The sequence below is a fragment of the Oryctolagus cuniculus genome, chromosome 3 (assembly GCF_051225735.1).
Source record: "Oryctolagus cuniculus isolate XC-2025 breed Fujian yellow rabbit chromosome 3, ASM5122573v1, whole genome shotgun sequence".
Classification (NCBI taxonomy): Eukaryota; Metazoa; Chordata; class Mammalia; order Lagomorpha; family Leporidae; genus Oryctolagus; species Oryctolagus cuniculus.
This window is the reverse complement of record NC_142869.1, coordinates 71,384,069-71,405,540: the sequence shown is the minus strand read 5'-3', so window position 1 is coordinate 71,405,540 and position 21,472 is coordinate 71,384,069. Positions and strand designations below refer to the sequence as shown.

The 21,472-nt window shown below is 36.9% G+C and overlaps 1 protein-coding gene across 38 annotated transcripts in view; it reads left to right on the top strand.

Annotated features, from left to right (window-relative positions):
- The window catches only part of PPIG (peptidylprolyl isomerase G), a 58,427-nt gene extending 36,955 nt beyond the window's left edge, over positions 1 to 21,472 (top strand). For all 38 annotated transcript variants that reach the window (XM_008258714.4, XM_017342915.3, XM_089328205.1 and 35 more), the window contains 5 exons: positions 8,337 to 8,550; positions 9,582 to 9,749; positions 11,856 to 11,943; positions 15,544 to 15,680; positions 15,871 to 21,472. In XM_008258714.4, coding sequence (XP_008256936.1) covers positions 8,337 to 8,550; positions 9,582 to 9,749; positions 11,856 to 11,943; positions 15,544 to 15,680; positions 15,871 to 16,981 — 1,718 coding nt within the window. In that variant the 3' untranslated portion in view covers positions 16,982 to 21,472. The remainder of the gene's footprint in view (positions 1 to 8,336; positions 8,551 to 9,581; positions 9,750 to 11,855; positions 11,944 to 15,543; positions 15,681 to 15,870) is intronic.

The following is a 21,472-nucleotide window of genomic DNA, read 5'->3' as shown; positions in this document are numbered from 1 at the left end:
CCTGGTAAACCTGAGACTGGTACAAATAACAGATATAATGCATACTTTTTCCCTCTTGAATTTTTAGTAAAAGAAATGGTGAGACTATTTGAGTGGTACCCTACTAATGCAATTGTTTACATTTTTAAAAATAAACAGTAAAAAGCAGCCTATATCAATATTAAATGTTCGCAGATTTTAGACCATGGACTTTCTGATGTTGAAATCCTTAGATTGTTGTTAGTACCTTTAGAATTTTTTTAAGGTGCTACTTCTTCCTACATATAGAAAATTTTTATCTTCTGTACTTGACAAGTGATTATTTTTCTTTTGTTTTATAGTCTTTAAAGTCTCTTGTATTAGGATCTATCTTCTGATTATATAAGCTAAATGTCCTATGTGGCTTATATATTGAGTAAGAGATTGAGGAGCCTACACTGTGGCATAGTGGGTGAAGCCGCCACCTGCAGTGTTGGCATCCTATATGGGTACCAGTTCAAGTTCCAGCTGCTCCACTTCCAATCCAGCTCTATGCTATGGCCTGGGAGGGCAATGGAAGATGGTCCAAGTCCTTGTGCCCCTGTACCCACATGGGAGACCTGGAAGAAGCTCCTGACTCCCAGCTTTGGATTGGCCCAGCTCTGGCCGTTGTGGCCACTTGGGGAGTGAACCAGTAGATGGAAGAACTCTGTCTCTCCCTCTCTCTGCCTCTCTGTAACTCTGACTTTCAAATAAATAAATATTTTTTAAAAAGAGATTGAGATAATAAAAGCTTGCATTTTAAATTATAAATAGTAATCATAGACCCATAAATATAAAAAGTCTTTTGGTACAAAAAGGACAGTTTAAATTTTTGCTAAAGATCAAGAAGTAAATTAGTATAGCTCTTTATATATTACGACTCACATCTTTGTAATCTGTTGTCACCTGAAGAAATACAAGAGAATTTTAAGAAGTTCACAGAAAATTCCTGTTACCTTTTCTGTCTTTGGGAGCCAGTGAGGAAGCTCCCCAGATGTCTGCAGCAGCTTCACCTAGGCTGGCCTGATATCAGGAGTTGGGAACCCAGTATAAATCTCCTACATGGATGGCAGGAACCCAGTCACTTGAGCCTGACTGCCTCCTCAGTCACCACCTATCAGGGGTTGGAGCCAGGTATTAAACCTCAGTGATTTGGTGAGGGATGCAGCATCCTAACTGGCTTCTTACCTGCTAAGTCAGCTTCCCATCTTTCTTGTTGTTTCCATTAACTTTTTTTTTTTTTTTTTTTTTTTTTTTGACAGGCAGAGTGGACAGTGAGAGAGAGAGACAGAGAGAAAGGTCTTCCTTTGCCGTTGGTTCACCCTCCAATGACCGCCGTGGCCGGCGCGCTGCGGCCGGCGCACCGCGCTAATCCGATGGCAGGAGCCAGGAGCCAGGTGCTTTTCCTGGTCTCCCATGGGGTGCAGGGCCCAAGCACCTGGGCCATCCTCCACTGCACTCCCTGGCCACAGCAGAGAGCTGGCCTGGAAGAGGGGCAACCGGGACAGAATCCGGCGCCCCGACCGGGACTAGAACCCAGTGTGCTGGTGCCGCAAGGCGGAGGATTAGCCTAGTGAGCCGCGGCGCCGGCCTGTTTCCATTAACTTTTTAAAGTCCCTCATGTGGCCCTTTATTTACATATATCAGCTCAGGAATTCCTGGAAAAGTCAAGTTTATTTTGAGCCTGACTGCCAATTTTGCTCTGTTCTGGTTCACATTGGAAAGAAGAAAAGACCTTTATGATTGACATCACACAATTTGGCATCTGTTCCCCAATAGTCCTTTAATTTGCATTCAGAATATTGTCAGAATGAATTTTGTCATGGATTTAGATAATTTTTTCATAGCAGAGCATGTCTTACCTCCACTTTATAAGTTTGATGGCCTCTTTATAAGAATTTAAAAATCGGGAGGGGCCGGCGCCGTGGCTCACTTAGTTAATATTCCGCCTGCAGCGCTGGCATCCCATATGGATGCCAGATTCTAGTCCCAGCTGCTCCTTTTCCAGTCCAGCTCTTTGCTGTGGCCCGGGAAGGCAGTGGAGGATGGCCCAAGTGCTTGGGCCTCTGCACCCGCATGGGAGACCAGGAGGAGGCACCTGGCTCCTGGCTTCAGATCAGCATAGTTTTGGCCATAGCAGCCATTTAGGGGGTGAACCAATGGAAGGAAGACCTTCCTCTCTGTCTCTGTCTCTGTCTCTCTCTCTCTCTCTCTCTCTCTCTCTCTCTCTCTAACTCTGTCAAATAAAAAAAGAATTTAAAATTGGGAACAGACTAAAACTTTGTGTAGCACATTGGTGTTCATCATTATCATATTTAAAACCTCATGTGATGGCCGGCGCCGTGGCTCAATAGGCTAGTCCTCCACCTTGCAGCGCCGGCACACCGGGTTCTAGTCCCGGTCGGGGCGCCGGATTCTGTCCCGGTTGCCCCTCTTCCAGGCCAGCTCTCTGCTGTGGCCAGGGAGTGCAGTGGAGGATGGCCCAGGTGCTTGGGCCCTGCACCCCATGGGAGACCAGGAAAAGCACCTGGATCCTGGCTCCTGCCATCGGATCAGCGCGGTGCGCCGGCTGCAGCGGCGGCCATTGGAGGGTGAACCAACGGCAAGGGAAGACCTTTCTCTCTCTGTCTCTCTCACTGTCCACTCTGCCTGTCAAAAAAAAAAAAAAAAAAAAACCTCATGTGAAAGATTTATACCCAGTTTAAGAAGAAATAAATATAAAATCTTTTTTTTTAACTTCCTGAAAGAAAACAAAAAAACTTCTGAAGAAATCTGACTGGGCCCACCTGTAGATGGTCTTTCTGAGTCTGGGCACTTTTCTTGTCCCTTTGTTTCTGTGAGATTGGAGATTTGCTTTTTGTGTCAGGAAGAACTTGGCAACAAATGCAGAGTTGGAACACTGAAAGCTTCTAAGAGCTGCAGTCCCCACAGAGCTTCAACAAAGGACTGTCGAGACAGTAGAGGATAGAACACTTACCACCAGAAGATGAAACCACTGTCTTGGCTAAAGTGCTTCCTGTTTTTTAAGGAGTTGACATGACCTCAGGTCATGTTTTCTCTTCAGAGTTCACTGCAGTTGTTAGAGTCTCTCCATCTTTGCCATAGCTCAGAGAGATGAGGGTGTTGCTATATATGTTGAGTAGATTAGGCATTAAGTGCAGTTTGACTTAGTTGTGGGTTTTTTTGTTTGTTTGTTTGTTTTTTAATAGGCACAGTAGCCTTCCATCTGCAGGTTCATTCCTCAGATGTTTGGGAACTGAGAACCTAATCCAGGTCTCCTCTGTGGGTGGCAGGGACTCAACTATTTGAGCCCTTACCTGTGGCCATTATTTGCTGCCTCCAGATTGTGCATTAGCAGGGAACTAAAATCTGGAGCAGAACTGTAACTAATTCAGGTTCTCTGGTATGGGATACAGGCATCCCAGGTGTCGTCTTAACACTTGGGCCACCTTCCACTGCTTTTTCTAGACATTAGCAGGGAACTGGATTGGAAGTGGAGCAGCCTAGACACAAACCAGTGGTCTTATGGGATGCTGATGTTGCAGGCAGCAACTTTACCCACTGTGTTATAATGCAAGCCCGTTGAGCATAAATTATTACCTGTAAAAAAAAATAACCTTTCCTCGTTCCTCCTTCCCTGTCACTCTTTCCAACCTCTATAATCACCTCTTTGTTCTCAACTTCTATTTGTTCTGTTTTTCTAGATTACAAATATTAATGAAATCTTGCTGTGCTTAGCTTGTTTTGCTTAACATAATGACCTGTATCTAGCTCCATCCATGTTGTTGCAAATGACAAGATATCATTCTTTTTGTAGCTAAGTAGTATTCATTGTATTTACATACCACGTTTTCTTTATCCATTCTCAGCTTATGGTTACCTGGTTGTCCCCATTTCTTGGCTACTGTCAGTACTGCTGCAGAAAACATGAGAGGCATTCAATGGACTGATTTCATTTGTCTTGTATATACACCCAGTAGTGGAATCACTGGATCATATGGTATTCTAGTTTTGTTTTTTTTAAAGAACCTCTGTGTTTTCCATGATGGCTGTATTTAATTTACATTTACATTCCCACCAACAGTGTGCAAGGGTTGCTTTTTTTCCATATCCATGCAAGCACTTGGTGTCTTTTCAATGATAACCAATTTATTGGAGTGAGGTGATATCTCATTATAGTTTGGATTCATATTTTCCTGATTAGTGATGTTGAACTTTTTCATGTTCCTCTTGACCATTTGTATGTCCTCCTCTGAGATATAACTGTTTCTACTGCTCATTTAAATTTTTTGGCTTCTTTTTTTGTTTTTGCAATGGTGTTATGTTGCTTATGTAGTCTGATTATTAACGCTTTGTCAAGTGGATAGTTTACAGATCTTTTCTCTCATTCTATAGGTTGTCTGTTTACTCTTTTGCTTATTTTCCTTTGCTGTGCAGAAATTCTCTAGTTTGATGAAATCTCATTTGTCTATTTTTGCTTTTGTTGCCTGATCCAAGAAATCCTGGCCATTCCAATATTTTTGAAGGATTTCCTCTGTTTTCTCGTCTAGTAGTTGCTTGTCTTACGTGTAGGTTTTTAATTCATTGAGTTGATTTTTGTATGTAGTAATAGACATCTAGTTTCATTCTTCGGCATGTGGATATACAGTTTTACCAGCACTATTTATTGAAAGAGCTGTCCTTTCCATAGTTGTATTCTTAACAGTTTTATTAAAGATCATTTGGCTGTTAAAAACAAGATTACTTCTAAGGCCACTTTGTATGTGTTACGGCAGAACTGACTATACTTCCTCAAAGCCTTTCTACTCTATTGCTACTTACCTCTAAATCCATATACAGTTAGTAGACGATGTCCATAAAATGTGTTACTAAAATATTTTCTGATGCTGTTTGCTATTGAACTCATTTTCTGGCCTGTATTGTCCAAATAGGGTATAAGCTTGGTGAGTACAGGGCCCATGTTGTATCTGATTTTCTCTATAACTTTGCCCTATTATCTTTAATTCTTCATGTCCATGCCCCAGTGTTATGTTGACTTTCTCTCTCTCTCTCTCTCTCTATATATATATATATATACATGGACTGTTAATTTAAACATACTGGACTGTTAATTTATACATATATATGGACTGTTAATTTAAACATACTGAAAGATAGTATTTTACTCATATTCTGAAGCACCTTAATCATATTTTTAAATTTTAGGTTAACATAGATTTTAGTCTCAAGTTACAGTCTACCAGAAGTAATATTGCTATTGTTATATCTCCATTTTTGCTGTTTTACCTTTCTGTTTTTTAATTGCCATTTGTTCCTTAACCATTTTCTCTCTTTTTCTGAACAGATTCATAGGAAAAGGATAAATTAAAGTTTACTCAAGCATAATATTAACAAATCTGAAAAGAGAGGATGTTTCAGTATTAGAGCTTTCTAAGCTGTATTTCAAACACCATTTCTAAAACAGTCTTTTTCTTTTATACTTAATACTGCCTGATACTTAGGTGCATTATATTATTATACAAATAGTTAGGAGTCTCTTTATTGTCTTACCATGCTATTTTGGTATCTTTAATAAGATGATTTCTTCAAAATGATGCAAAAATTAAATAATGGTGACTTAAAAATATATTTGTGGGGCAGGGCAGACTGTTTTCAAAATAAATCCACTGCAGTGTATTTCTCATAGGAAAGAGTCCCAAAATGAAATAAATATAAATTGGAGCTGGCGAAGAACCTTTATTATTCATGGGGTAAAATGCTACTTTTATCAATTTTTTTTTCATAAAACTGCATTTTTTATTTCATAAGCATTAAGGAAAAAACCCTGCTCCATATCCACCCTACCCATTTGCAAACAGTCTTCATATTTTATGTTATCAATTTTTTTCTTTTTTTTTTTTTGGACAGGCAAAGTGGACAGTGAGAGAGAGAGACAGAGAGAAAGGTCTTCCTTTTTCCGTTGGTTCACCTTCCAATGGCCGCTGCGGCTGGCGCACCGCGCTGATCCGATGGCAGGAGCCAGGTGGTTCTCCTGGTCTCCCTTGGGGTGCAGGGCCCAAGCACTTGGGCCATCCTCCACTGCACTCCCTGGCCACAGCAGAGAGCTGGCCTGGAAGAGGGGCAACCGGGACAGAATCCGGCGCCCTGACCGGGACTAGAACCCGGTGTGCCGGCGCCGCAGGCGAAGGATTAGCCTATTGAGCCAAGGCGCTGGCCTGTTAGCAAATATTTTTAACATGCATATTTTGTGTTTATGTGGATTATTTTCATTTTACTTGTTTATATATACTTGTATATATTATTTGTATATAGTCTGATTTTTATTTAAAGTTACTCATATCTTATGAATTTATTTCGCTCTTTTAGATTCCTTTAGAAATTTTCTATTCCTCTTTCTCCTGCATACCTCTCAGACTTTTATTTTAGTACATATATTATACTAAATATATGTATATATGTATAAACATAGATTTTTCACTTTTTACATGTTTGCTTACCTATTCTGCATTAGCAGCAGCAATGATTGGGGGTTCAGAATCACAGCTAGACTCGTGAGAAAGAATAGGCTTTTCCCAACGCTAAGTTTACTTACCTTTAAAAAAAAAATACAGGATAGGAAACAGTACACCTGGCAAAGCAACAACATAGTGAAACTGTTAATGGTGTCTAGGTACTACATATAATAGATTCAGGTCCTGAGGAACATGGCTGGATGAGAAAGGTGGACTCAGCTTGGTTGAATGAGGCCTTTACATCAACATTTTTTCTTTTTTAACATTCTATTAATTGAAAGACAAAGTTAGAGAGGGGGAGAGGGAAGACAGAGAAAGAGGTCTTCTATCCACTGGTTCACTTCCCAAATGGCCGCAACAGTCAGGCTGGACCAGGCCTAAGCCAGGAGCCAGGAGTTTCTTCTGGGTCTCCCACATGAATGCAGGGGCCCAAGCACTTGGGCCATCTCCCATTGCTTTCCAAGCCATAGCAGAGAGCTGGATTGGAAGTGAAACAGTCGGGACTAGAACTGGTGCCCGTATGGAATCTGGCACTGCAGGCAGTGGCTTTACCCTGCTGTGCTATAGCGTCACCCACCCCCCATACATTAGCTTTTATACCTCATTCCCATTCTTAAGTGTAGCAATATCAATATCACTATGAGATAATGGATTTAAATATATTTACTATTTTCTAGTGTGTTGTTATTACCACCCATATATCAGTTTTCCATCTTTGGCCTGATTTAGTCTCTTCAAAACAACCATGCTAATGGCCAGCGCTGTGGTGTAGTAGGCTAAGTGTCCATCTGCATCACCATCATCCCACGTAGGCACTGGTTCATGTCTTAGCTCTTTCTCTTCCAATCCACCTCTCTGCTTATGACCTGGGAAAGCAGTGGAAGATGGTCCAAGTGCTTGGGCCCTGCACCCATGTGGTAGACCCAGAAGAAGTTCTTTGCCTGGGATCAGCTCAACTCTGGCCATTGCAGCCATTTGGAGTGAACCAGAAAATGGAAGACCTTTCTCTCTGTCTCCCTCTCTCTGTCTTTAACTTCATCTCTAAAATAAGTAAATATAGTCTTTAAATAAAGGATAAACCCATTATGCTTTGAATTAACATATTATTAAATAATCAGACACTACTCAGTTTGTTATTTCTTCCTCAAATTTCTATGTGATATATCTTGTTAGCTTCATGTTTGTTAGTTGCCTGGTCCAGAGAGCATTTGAAATTTTGGGTCTGTTTAAAAATCATTTAATTCCTTAACCCAAGTTTCAGCTTGAAAAATTACTTTTCATAGACATATCAAAACACAGTTACTCATCATGGGCACATGACTTCCCTTCAAATTATGAATTGTGAATCTGCTCTTCAACTGAAGCTAGATTTCCTAATCACTAGAAGAATACTCAGGCATTAAAACATAAGCCTCATGTCTTTAGAATCATGTTTCTTATCTCTTCATGTTGAGTATTTTTTTAAATTATTTTCTTATTCCAGTTTTACTTCCAATCTTGAGAAGAGAAAAAGTAGAAAAAAGAAGATTTGAATCTGGGAATCTTAGTTGTACTTCATTAAAACTTAGTATTTCTTAACATTAATTTAGTTTAGCATTTTAGATGATACTTTTCAAAAATTGTTTGTGTTGACCCACAGATCTGTAGATCTGGATTCTAATCCTGTGTCATACCTAATTCCATTCATATACCTATCAGATCAGGTAGCTGGATAAGCTGAGAGTTAAATACCAGACTCAGTGAAAGTCTGCCGAAAAAATTTAATTTCCACTTACAAAGGTTGTCTGAAAACTGGTGCCTATAACCTTTTTGTTTTCATTAAAGTTAAGAAAGAAGAAAAGAAAAGGCATAAGTCATCATCATCTTCCTCCTCATCATCCAGTGATTCAGATAGCTCAAGTGATTCTCAGTCCTCTTCTGATTCTTCTGATTCTGAAAGTGCTTCTGAAGAGAAATCAAAAAAAAGAAAAAAGAAACATCGGAAAAATTCCCGAAAACACAAGAAAGAAAAGAAGAAGCGAAAGAAAAGCAAGAAAAGGTCTTTAATTTCATAATCCTACCTTTATATTCTGGTTCCCTCTGTTTATAAATAAATTTATTGATGTTTTAGATCAATTAAAATAGGAATCTTTTATACCATGAAACATCATAAGATCAGTGTCAACATTCTGTCAACTGTAAATTAAATTTGGGTACATGGATTTCCATTTAAAAAAAAAAAACCTTTGTTTGTTTTATGTTCATTCAGTAGAGTGATGCTTTTGGTTTTATAGGCTTGTACATTGTATGGGAGGACCATAGGATTAATGAGAATATAGGAAACCAACTTGTTTTCATTGTTTTATATGGTGGGCTGTTGTGCTTTTTTGTCCATTATCTCTCTTGCTGTTATGATAGCATAAAGGAAGAAAACACATAATGCTCACATAATTTAGTTTCTTTTCCATTTTGTTCAAAATAATCTGTGTTTGGACTAAAATTTGTCTTTATCTTCCTGTGACCTCCAAAGCAATTATTTTATTTATTTTTTTTTTAAGATGTGTTTATATATTTGAAAGACAGAGTTACAGAAAGAGAGGGAAAGACAGATCTTCCATCTGCTGATTCACTCCCCAAACGGCTGCAACGGCCAGAGCTGGACTGATCCAAAGCCAGGAGCTTCTTCCGGGTCTCCCACATGGTTGCAGAGGTCCAAATACTGGGCCATCTTCCACTGCTTTCCTAGGCCTTTATCAGAGAGCTCGATTGGAGGTGGAGGAGGATGAGGAAGTGGAGTGGGATGCTGGCATCACAGGCAGCAGCTTTACCCACTGCCACAACACCTGCCCCACCTGTCATATTTTAGACTCATTTTATGGCAAAATACTTTTTGAGAATATACAGAAATAGTTTGTTTGGGGCTTTCATTAGTCAATTTGTCAGAGGATGGAGTTAGATTTTACCTGTGACCACATCTTTGGGAGGGATCGAGTTGTCTGTATATTACAATATAAGGGGTATATCAACAATTGATATTTTGAATATGTACATAATAACCAAATGTCAATTGTTTTCTGTGTTTCTGTTAAGTGCATCTAGTGAAAGTGAAGCTGAGAATCTTGAAGTGCAGCCCCAGTCTACTGTCCGTCCAGAAGAGATCCCTCCTATACCAGAAAATAGATTCCTAATGAGAAAAAGTCCTCCTAAAGCTGATGACAAGGAAAGGAAAAACAGAGAGAGAGAAAGAGAGAGAGAGTGGTATGTAAATGTGTATTTTTTATAGAGTGCCCTACATACTTTAAACTTAGAACTTTTCCTCACTTTGAAAAGTTTTTACTTAACTTTAGACAAATTTACTTAGTGACCTTGTCCCAAAGTTGAAATCTTTTTTTTTATAGGATATTATTAGCGAAACTCCTTTTTGATAACCATGTACATAGCTAGAAAGATAAATTGAGTTATATTACAAGCAGATTTTTGGTAAAATTTACTTTATGAGATAGTAGGCACTACAGATATGAAGACAACATACTAGGTGAAATCAATAACAAAGTATTGTTAAACCAGTAAAACAACATAGGGTCTTAACTGTGTTATTTGTGTGCATTAAACTCTTAAGCTTGTTTTTAAAATATATGTAATAGGAAAATATCCTGTGTTCCTTATCAGGTTTACAGTGTGTGGTAATTAAAGCTGATATCATGTTCAACTACTTTGAAATTTTTCTAGATAAATCCATATTAATCAGTCCTGTTGGTTCTTTGTGAATTGTTTTAATAGTAATGTCTAAAGTTAGTAAAAAAAAAATTGAAGTCTTTCTTAGTTATGAGCAAACATACAAGTAATAACATTCCACGTGATCCCCTTATGCTTTTACAGTACAACAGTAAAAATGACTTATTTGATATTTAGGGTGATTTTAATGAATTCAGTTGAGTGTATTTTTCTTTTCTTTTTTTTTTTTTTTATATTTATTTATTTGAAAAGTACAGTGACAGATTCACTTCCCAAAAGGCTGCAACAGCCAGGTCTGGGCCAGGCTAAATCCAGGAACGTGTACATCTTGGTCTCCCATGAGTGGCAGGACCCAAGTACTTGGACTATCTGGAAGCTGGATTGGAAATGGAGTAGCCGTAACTTGGGTCTTGAACTGTCACTCTGAAATGGGATGCTGATGTTAGAAGCAGTAGCCTAACCCACTGTGCCACAGTGTGGTCCTAAGTTGAGTTTATTTTTCTGCTAGTATAGGAAGAGATGTTTCTAAGGAAATAAAGTACAAGAGACTATTTGAACTATATTAGGGTGAACTTTTGTGAATGTACTGATTAAATATTACCTCATATGACTATTTGAAAACATGATTTCCCCTTTTATTATGTGAACATTTCCTAATTCACACAAGTTTATCTCTGTGATTCACATTATTTTATTTTTTTTTCCCTGTTTTTTATTTATTTATTTTTCTTTTTTAAAATTTTATTTGTTATACAAGTTTCGTGTATTTCATATATACATATTTAGGAACATAGTGATACTTCCCACCCTATCCTCCCTCCCAACCATGGTCCAACCCTTTTTCCCCCTCCCTCTTCCATAGTTCTGTTACCAATAGGATAACAAGATACTGTGGGATAAGATACTTTAAAATTGTTCTCTGAAAAGCATGTACCACTTCTGAACTCTTCTGTGTTGATATTCTTTAGCGTTATCAATTAGCTTCATATTAGAAGTGAGGTTTGGTTTTTTTTTTTTTTGATAGAGTGGACATTGAGAGAGAGAGAGACAGAGAGAAAGGTCTTCCTTTGCCGTTGGTTCACCCTCCAATGGCCGCCGCGGCCGGCGCACCGCGCTGATCCGATGGCAGGAGCCAGGTGCTTTTCCTGGTCTCCCATGGGGTGCAGGGCCCAAGCACCTGGGCCATCCTCCACTGCACTCCCTGGCCACAGCAGAGAGCTGGCCTGGAAGAGGGGCAACCGGGACAGAATCCAGCACCCCGACCGGGACTAGAACCCGGTGTGCCGGCACCGCAAGGCAGAGGATTAGCCTAGTGAGCCGCGGCGCCGGCCATAATTGTTTCTTGACAAGGCATGATGAGCATTTTGGGGCAACATTGTTCTTCATCCTCACACATTACAAAACTTAGTGTTTCTGACTCCTGAGCACTAAGAACTGGTGATAGTCTACTCACTGACAGCTGAAGAAATGCTCCCATACTTTTCCAGATATTTGCTAGGAATTGATAGCATTTTGGGTTGAGAATTACTGATTATTGTTTTGAATCTATTTACAGTCAGCAAAACTATATTCTCCATATTCAGTTTTATAAAGTCAATATGTATTAACAATTATTTTGGTTCCTTCTAGCAACCTGCCTAACTCCCAGCCTGCGTCATACCAGAGACGGCTTTTAGTTACTAGGTCTGGCAGAAAAATTAAAGGAAGAGGACCAAGGGTAGGTGATTCTTTCTCCAGAAATCTTAATAGTATTGAATTTATCTTTCTTAAATACTTTGAGTGTTTTTCTAGATGTTATTTTACTGAACAGGTTCCTAAATTTAAGGAAGATGTGAATATTGAATTCATAGTCTCTTTTTATAGCAGGAGTGGGGAACATCAGGTCCATAGGCTATATAATGCCTATGAAATAATTTGATCTGGCCCTGCCAAGGCAACCACATGCAGGACTCGAGATAAAACTGTAATAGGCCTGTTTTTAAGTTGATAATTTCGTATGGCCTGTGAATGATGTTACAAGTTTCCAAATGGCCCTTAGCAGAAAAATGGTTCTCCACCTGTATTTTATAGTAACTTTGCATGTTGATACTTCTAGCTCTAAAATCCATGAGATATAAATGGATTTTACAGTTACATGGTATAAAATGGGATTGAAATTTTCTGTGGCCTTTGTTAGTTTCTGCCCACCATACCTCTATTCTTGTTCAAAGTAAAGAAGGAATTAATAATTTTCTCGTGTTTCATTCTCTTTCTGTTTACTGTATTGTCTTCATCAGAATGGAAATGTCTCCTTGTGTTTTCAAAACTTTAGAAACTTAACTATACTTCCTTATTTCTAACTCATTCCTGCAGTATTTCAGTGTGTCTTCTTATCATTAGTATTCTACTAAAAATAGCATTTGCAATATAGTCAGCTTCATGTCACAAAATCCAATATATCCTTTGCAGTCTTCCTTTTAGCTCTCTCCTTGTAATATTCCCTCCTTGTTGTTTTTGTCACATTTTCTTCCTGTCTTTGTCTCTAGTTCTAGTTCATAGTCCTCTATCTGACTGTTAACTATTACACTACTTCAGAGTTCCAACTCTTCATACTATATGTGTTCCATGGACAGTCTGATTACTCCCATGGCTGGGAGTAATTGATAGTTGATAGTTATCAAATTTCATCTGTTCTTGCCACCAAAGGTTTATTTGACTAAGGAATACTGCAAACTTAGCCTGTCAAGAGATGAGCATAAGCACTTCCCCTTCAGATCTAATCCTTCTTTAGGTTCCTGGTCTCAGTGAGTAGCAGTACAGACTGCACAGTTCTTAAACCTAAAGCCCAGGAATCATTTTGATTTTCCCTTTTAATTCATGCCTCATATATCTTATTAATTCTGAAGTCTTCTCAATTTTACGTACTAAATACTCTGAAATCTATCTACTTTCAGAAAATTTTACTCTTGCCATGTTAATTCAGCTTATCATCATATTGTCCAATCTGTAAATGGCTTTCTAATTTGTATTTTGGTAATTCTCAAACTTTTTTGGTCTCAGTTCTGGTTCACACTGTTAAAAATTATTGAAGACCCAAAAGAGCTTTAACTGATGTGAGTTGTATAAAATGAGGGGTTGGCACTGTGATGTAGTAATTTAAGCCTCTGCCTGTGGCACTGGCATCCCATATGATGCCAGTTCAACTCCTGGCTGCTCTGCTTCCAATCCAGCTCCCTGCTAATGTGTCTGGAAAAGCAGCATAAGATGACACAAATCCTTGGGCCCCTGTATCCAAGTTGGAAACCCAGAACAAGCGCTTGGCTCCTGGCTTTGGATTCTCCTGGCTCCAGCCATTGTGGTCAATTAGGGAGTGAACCAGAGGATGGAAGAGCTCACTTTCTGTCTGTCTCTCCCTCTCTTTGTAATTCTGCCTCTCAAATTAATAAATAAATCTTTAAAAAATTAAAATGAGTAATATTTAAAACATAAGACTATGTAAGAACATATTCTAGTAGCTATGAGGACGATAATATCAGAACACATATGTGATCTCTGAATGACTACACTATATGCTAATGAAAGATTGAAAGTGGAAAGGCAGATAATATATTATTTTGAAGTAGTTTTGACCTCTTAGATCCCCAAAATGTGGGATCCCTAGATCACAGTTTGCAAATAACTGATCTAGTCCTTTTTCTTTCTTTTTTTAAAAATTTTTTTCATATTTGAAAGGCAGTTTTAGAGAGAGAGGGAGAGAAAGAGAAATTTTCCATCCACTGAGTTACTCCCCAAATGACCAGAGTGGTGGGGGCTGTGCCAGGCAGAAGCCAAGAACTTGGGGCTTTTTCTAGGTTTCCCACATGGATGCAGAGGCCAAGGCACTGGGGCCATCTTCTGCTTCTCAGGCACTTGAGCAGGGACTTGGATAGGAAGTGAAGTAGCTGGATCTCAAACCAGTGTCCATATGGGATGTCAGCGTGACAGGCAGCAGCTTTATCTGCTGTGCCACAACTCTGGCCCCAGTCTTTTTTTTTTTTTTTCTTTTTCTTTCTTTTCTTTTTGTAGTTCTTTTTCTTAACAGTAACAGAAATGTCATTTAGAAATGAAAAACCACTGGCATCACATTTAGGTGCCAGTTCAAGTCCCAGTTGCTGTACTTCTGATCTAGCTCCTTGCTAATGTACCTGGGAAAGCAGTAGAAGATGGCCCAAGAACCTGGAAGAGGATCCTGGCTCCTAGCTTTGGCCTGGCCCACCTCTGGCCGTTGTGGCCATTTTTGGAGTGAATCAGCAGATGGAAGATTCTGTCTGTCTCTCCTTCTTTCTGTAACTGCCTTTCAAATGCATAAAATAACTATTTTTTAAAAAAGTATCTCCTTTACCATTATGTCCCTCTTTTACCATTAATATTAGGACAAATCCAAAATTTCTATGATAGCCTACAAGACTTCACAAAACTTAGTGCAGGCTTACTTTCTTAGAAGTATCTAGTTCTATATTTCCTTCTTTTTTCCTATTTTAGCTTTAGCTATAATAATCCTAATCTGTCTTCTAATAATATCTAAAACCCGCTGTATAGACATGGTATTTTTTCTGCCTAATCTCTGTTGCTCTTCACTCGTTTATCCTTAGCCCCTTTACAAGCCTCTTGTTTCCTTATCCTTCCCTAGGTAACTCATCATGAGCATTCTTTGGTTCTCAGATTTCATTGTCTTAACTATTCATACTACCATACTAGGTCAGATCACTCTGCGATTTTTTTGGGAGCAGCTCTTTTCCATTTACACTCCTACTTTTTTAGCTGCATCTATGTTTAATAATAGTGATTATATGTCTTTTCATGTGTTCTGCCCATGGAATACACGTTCCAGGTGAGCAAAGTCAAATATTTCTTGGCTCACTAACGTTCCTCAATATGTGGTAGAGTGGTTAACTCTCCAAGGGCTGAATGAATTTTGGTTGAATAAATAAACATCTGCACATTTATTAAGTTTTTCTCTTAATGTGGGACACATCAAATTGGAACTTTGTAACTCATAAGAGTTTGATCTAGCATCACTTGAATATGACTGTTGTTCCGTGTTAAGATACAAGTGGCTAACTTGTAAGTTTCTGTGGTTAATGTTTCTTACTTGGAATCATTGGTATAACTATTTAAAGTGCTTTATTGATTTCCTGTCTGAAAATTTGGAAATTTTAAAGCCATAGAAATATCAGACATTTTATTTGAACCAAGAAGAATATATACTAGTTATTGCTATAATACTTATTTATTTTTAAAGATATTTGAGAGGCAAGTATTTTTATTCATTAATTTTTCCCCTTTTTATTTTCTTAAGCGTTATCGAACTCCTTCCAGATCCAGATCAAGGGATCGTTTCAGACGTAGTGAGACTCCTCCACATTGGAGGCAAGAGATGCAAAGAGCTCAAAGAATGAGGGTATCAAGTGGTGAAAGATGGATCAAAGGGGATAAGTAAGATTTAACTTTATCACTTAAAATGTAGTGATAAGTATATTTTAACTATTGTACATAGTTACTTTGTTAATGCCATTTTAATTATTTCTCTGTACCTTAAGGAAAATAGAATATCATTGTAGCTAAAATTTACACCATTCTTTACTTGGTAACATTTCTGAAAATATTTTTTTTCCTTATTTTTTAGGAGTGAGTTGAATGAAATAAAAGAAAATCAAAGAAGCCCAATTAGGGTAAAAGAGAGAAAAGTAATTGACCACAGGCATGTGTCTGAGAGTCCAAACAGAAAAAATGAAAAGGAAAAGAAAGTTAAAGAGCATAAATCTAACAGCAAAGAGAGAGAGATCAGAAAAAACTCTGAAAAAGATGAAAAATATAATAAAAACAAAGTGAAGAAAAGGGCCAAATCTAAAAGCAGAAGTAAGAGCAAAGAGAAATCAAAGAGTAAGGAAAGAGATTCAAAACATAATAGACACGAAGAAAAGAGGATGAGGTCAAGGAGCAAAGAAAGAGATCATGAGAATATTAAAGAAAAAGAAAAGCCATTAGATTCTAAAGGAAAAGATCAGGAAAGGAGTAGAAGTAAAGAGAAGTCTAAACAATTAGAATTGAAAAGTAATGAGCATGATCATAATAAAAGTAAGGAAAAGGATAGACGTGCACAATCTAAGAGTAGAGAACGAGATATAACTAAAAGTAAGCACAGTTACAATAGTAGAACAAGGGAACGGAGCAGAAGTAGGGACAGGAGCAGAAGAGTGAGATCTAGAAGCCACGACAGAGATCGCAGCAGAAGCAAGGAGTACCATAGATACAGAGAACTGGAGTACAGGAGAAGAGGAAGATCCCGCAGCAGAGAGAGACGAGCAACACCAGGAAGATCCAGAAGTAAAGACAGGAGGAGGAGGAGGAGAGATTCCCGGAGTTCAGAGAGAGAAGAAAGTCAAAACCGAAACAGAGAAAAATACAGAAACCAAGAAAGTAAGAGTTCCCATAGAAAAGAAAATTCTGAGAGTGAGAAAAGAATGTACTCTAAAAGTCGTGATCATAATAGTTCAAATAACAGGGAAAAAAAATCTGATAGAGATCCAAGTCCATTCTCGAAAATGAAACAAAGCAGTCAGGACAATGAATTAAAGTCTTCCTCGTTGAAAAATAAGGAAGATGAGAAGACGAGATCCTCAGTTGAAAAAGAATACCAAAAATCAAAGGGTCAAGAAAATGACCATGTACATGATAAAAACAAAAAATTTGATCATGAATCAAGCCCTGGAACAGATGAAGACAAAAGTGGATGAGTGAGTCCTGTATACTTACTTCATTTTTGTCTCAAATTTTAAGTTTTACAGACTTGGCTGATGAATCTCCTTTATGTTGTTTTCATTGTTTTGGGGTTGTTTTATGTTTGTCTTTTTTTTTTTTTAATGTGGACTTCATTGAGTTGATCTTTTGATAATCTGCACCTGGATAATTTGTACTGCTAAAGTTTTAATAAACTTGAAATGAGAAAAACACTTTGGTGTAACACTGTGTGCTGTGTTAAACTATTTTATGTATGCATTTTTGTGTTGCAGCAGTCAACCAGTAGCATCCAATTTCTTTAATCATCGCTTGGAAATAAGCTTAATGATTGTTGGAATACATTGTTTAAAAAAAGTTCTTGTTTTTCATGATTAAAGTAACTTTAGAAACTAGTAGAAATCTAGTATGGATTTTTCTGATTACATTTGTGATGGAGGCTTGCAGCAATTTTTTTGAATTATACAGAAGCAGGATTTTGTCAGCTTGAGATCTTGGACAGTTTTTTTGATTCTACAGTAATTTGTGCTTTAAAATAGATAAATATTTAGTTATTTATAAAGTGCTTTATACCTTATTCTTTATGGTTCCAGCTGTAGCCATTTTGTTTGGTTTTGTTTTACTTAACTGCCTTTTAAAATCATAAATATTTTTTTCAGTTGATGTGCTGATCAAGCCTATGTTCCTATTGTACAGCATTTGACGGGAATTATTCTTTGGAAGGCTGGGTTGTAATTCTTAATTCTATGTTGTTTTTGGTCTGAAGAGTTGAAATTGTTGGTTTTTGAGAACATTGTTTTATTACTGTTGTTATTGCTATCTTCTAAAAGAAAAATACTTTTTTCACTAAAACATAATACTTAAGCTAGAAAGATCCTAAAAATTGTTAGTATTTACACATTAGCTTCTAAGATTTCTCTTTTTTGGCCCTAACCTATATAATGTTGAGTGATAAGTCTGCATGGTTTTTGTTTTTTAAAACTTGAAGTGACTTCTTTAACTCTGATAGCTGTGAGTTTCAAATGGCAAGAATATCCATCTTTTCTGTATGTGTTCCATGATCGGCTGTTGCATGTTTATGACTCTGATTTCTTTTTGTTCAGGTGACTTTATACCATTATTATTAACATTATTTTAATTGGGCATGTATAACATTGCCGCATAGAATAGAGTAGAAAGTTGCAAAACTTGGTAACTTAAACACTGAACATATCCAAAATCTATTCAGAGTTTTGTGCATTGTATTTTGCTATTTTTGTGATGTTATCCTGTAAAATCTCCCAAATAAAACATTGAACATCCAACAAACACAAAACCTGCCTCATTTGAAAAGAAATTTTAAAATTCTGAATCCTGTAGTCTCTAGAGAGAGTTATACTTTAATATTTGTCACTATAGTGTCAATTCTGTTACCAAGTTGGCTTCTGAGTAAATCAGTAGCTACTCAATGCTGTTTGTATTGAATGAAGCAATGCTTAACTTGATACTTCCCATTAAGATTAATGCCAACAGTGATACATTTGGATCCTAACTTGGGAATACCTTGAAGCAAATATCCACAGTGGATTTTTTCTGATATTTTTCTGTCTGATCATGGTAAAACTAGATGTTTATTATAATCCAGAGTGATCAGTTCTTTAAGAGACTGACCATAATTCCACATTAGGGATAATTGAGTCTTAGTGCACAAGCTGTATAATCTATTGTGTATTTTAATCAAATTATTTTGTCTTAAATTCAGTGACTTGCATTTCAAAATCTTTGTTATAAATTATCAAGTTTAAAGAAAGGTTCAATTAAAGAAAGGATTTCTAAAAAAAAAAAAGGCCATGCTAGGGAAACATACTTCTATCTTGTCTGATCCCAGAGCTTTATCTCTTAAAAATTATGGACGAGAACTGTCCGAATCTTAGTTTAAAACAGTTACCATGAGGGGAAATTTTCAATTAAGTAATATTCTCCTGTTTGGGTTATCAGAAGAGCAACTCCATGCCAAGCATTATTTATAGGCCTTTTTTTTTTTTTTTTAAGCTTTGTTAGCTGGTTTTGCAGAACAAGTGTGGTGAAGTAGTTGAAATGAGAGAGGACAATCAACTAGATTTTGTTTTCAGAATGTAAAGAATCTTAGGAAAATAATTAAGCAGCACTAACTGTACCTCAAGTCTGCCCTTGTATTGTAATGACACAGCTCAAAATGGTCCTTTTCTTTCCTTACATTTTTAATAGTTGTGTTATCTTTAGTTTTATTTTGAACATTGTTTTTCTAAGTGTCAGTTACTGGTTTTTCCATCAAGTTGATTTTACATTCATAGCTGAGCTTACGTAGTTCATGTCAAACTATTTTTAATTTCATAACCTTTTATCCATTTAAAGATAGTTTAAGTATGCCATTTTTGTTTTTGTTTTTGCTTGATTGGTGGTAACTGAAAATTTCTTCATTATGTAGAATTGTGTGTAGTAGCTGGGTAAACAGCTACTACAGAAATTGACAAAAGAGATTAATGTAAAATATGCAGTAGAGAGTGTTTGTTCTAGAACATTCTTAAATTACTCTAGTTAAGTTCGGAGAGCATTGTCGTTTAAGTCACTTAATTGACGCCCTCAGAAGTTGCAAAGAACTCCTTTGATAAATCTGTCTTTGCACAGGTGTGATACTATTGCATGTTGACTTTGCTAATGGCCTTTGATTGTTCTGCTCAATGGAAGGTGTGAAAGTAAAACCAGTAAAGATTTCTTTATCTTATTGGCAGACACACATTGAGTTTGTTATTTTGAGTAGTGGTATTCACTAACAATTCTAGTGTATTTTCTACTTAGCATTTAGAGCCAGTTAGTATGTCTTTTAGTACTTTATTGTGCTTTGGTCCAGATGGCAATGGTTTTCATCGCACTGAACTTTTTATATTAAACTTCTGTAGAAACTTGTTGAGTTTGCCTTCACCAGAAGGCAAATTTACATATGTACCATGTAATTGATTGTTTTAAAGAAACAAAATGAGTATTTTTCTGTTTACTTTTAGTTGTGTTTACTGTAGTTACTCTGCTTTGGACTCATACTTTTACAGTTGAAAAAACTCCAGGGACTAGGCTGATGACATTTATTTTGTAAAAGTGTGTTTTGTTACAAATACTTGGTTAGAGAATTAATAAAGTAAGCCCCAAAAAGTGCATCTTTGGCTGGCACACCTTCCCACAGTGGGCTTCTCAACTGCATTGAAGGGATTCAGGCAAATGAAAATTCTCTGGCCTATTGTGTGACAAAGTAGTAAGTATTAAAGGAAAAGAAAAGGAAGTCACGTGAATAAGAAAATCCCATCAGCAAGGTTGAAAGAGAGGGGTGTGTGTGTGTGTGTGCGCGCATGCACACTCGTGCACACACAGGAGGTAGCAGAGGGACTGGTACATGCTTTTATTTTATTTTTTAAAGCAAATTTCTTATGTTACCAAAAGCACATGCTGTATATTTTCTTCCCCTTTTGTATGTTTATAGTGCTTTGAAAGATTGATAAGTGAGTTGAGCATTTCTATGTGGGGATGTTCAAAGTTGTGGCTGCTCTCTTTGTGAAAGGGGAAAATAATGAAGTTAATGCACTTCTTTTCCTAGCTCAGAAGTCACTGTGATGTATATTTTTTTAATGAAATTTAGAAATAAAACTGTTGTCTTCTCAATTGTAAAGTTAGTTTCAAAATGCTGCTTCTCGTTATTCTTTAGTAACTGTTTTCTGCATTTTACAAAATTTAATCTTCAAAACTGTATTAATTTTTATAGTTAAACATTGTATTAAATAAACTATACTATAGTCAACAGTTTGGTTTTGTATTTTTTAAGTTGTTACTAGTTTTTTGACCTTTATTTTTAGTAAAAGCAAATAATGAAACTAAGCTAACTAAAATATACTTTTATTTTACCCTTGGAGATAAAAATTACATTTATTATGAGAAAACTGAACAGAGTTTAACAATGCCGACCTTCTTGAAGAATTTGGCCGTTGCCCAGCAGTGACAATTTCCAGGTTTCAGAATAAGTTCTAGTGTAAGTGTGTAATTATAATGCTTCAGATTGCAGCATGTCTTTTGGACAAACAGACTTTTTAAGGTTAAACTTAAGGAATTTGCAATACTGTCTACTAGAATATTACTTTTAATTTCTCAGTATTAGGAAGACTAATATATTCTGTGCTTGTCAGTTTTAATATTTATAGTTGTAAGGCCATATACAAATTCACTTTTATACAACAAATTGTCTAGTTGTTTTGTTTTACTTAAATTACACATTTAGGGAAAATTTTCCTAGTTAACTTAGGGAAAACACATGAGTAGGAAAAACATTCTGAACACTCAGAGGTTTGTGTATGTGAATAAAAGTGTTAAAAAAGAGTACTAAACTAAAATCTGGAGTGTTGGTAAATGCTTTATTTAGCCAGGAGAATATATAAAATGTGAGTGCTGCATATGAACTGTACAAACTATTAAAATACTTTTGGAATCAA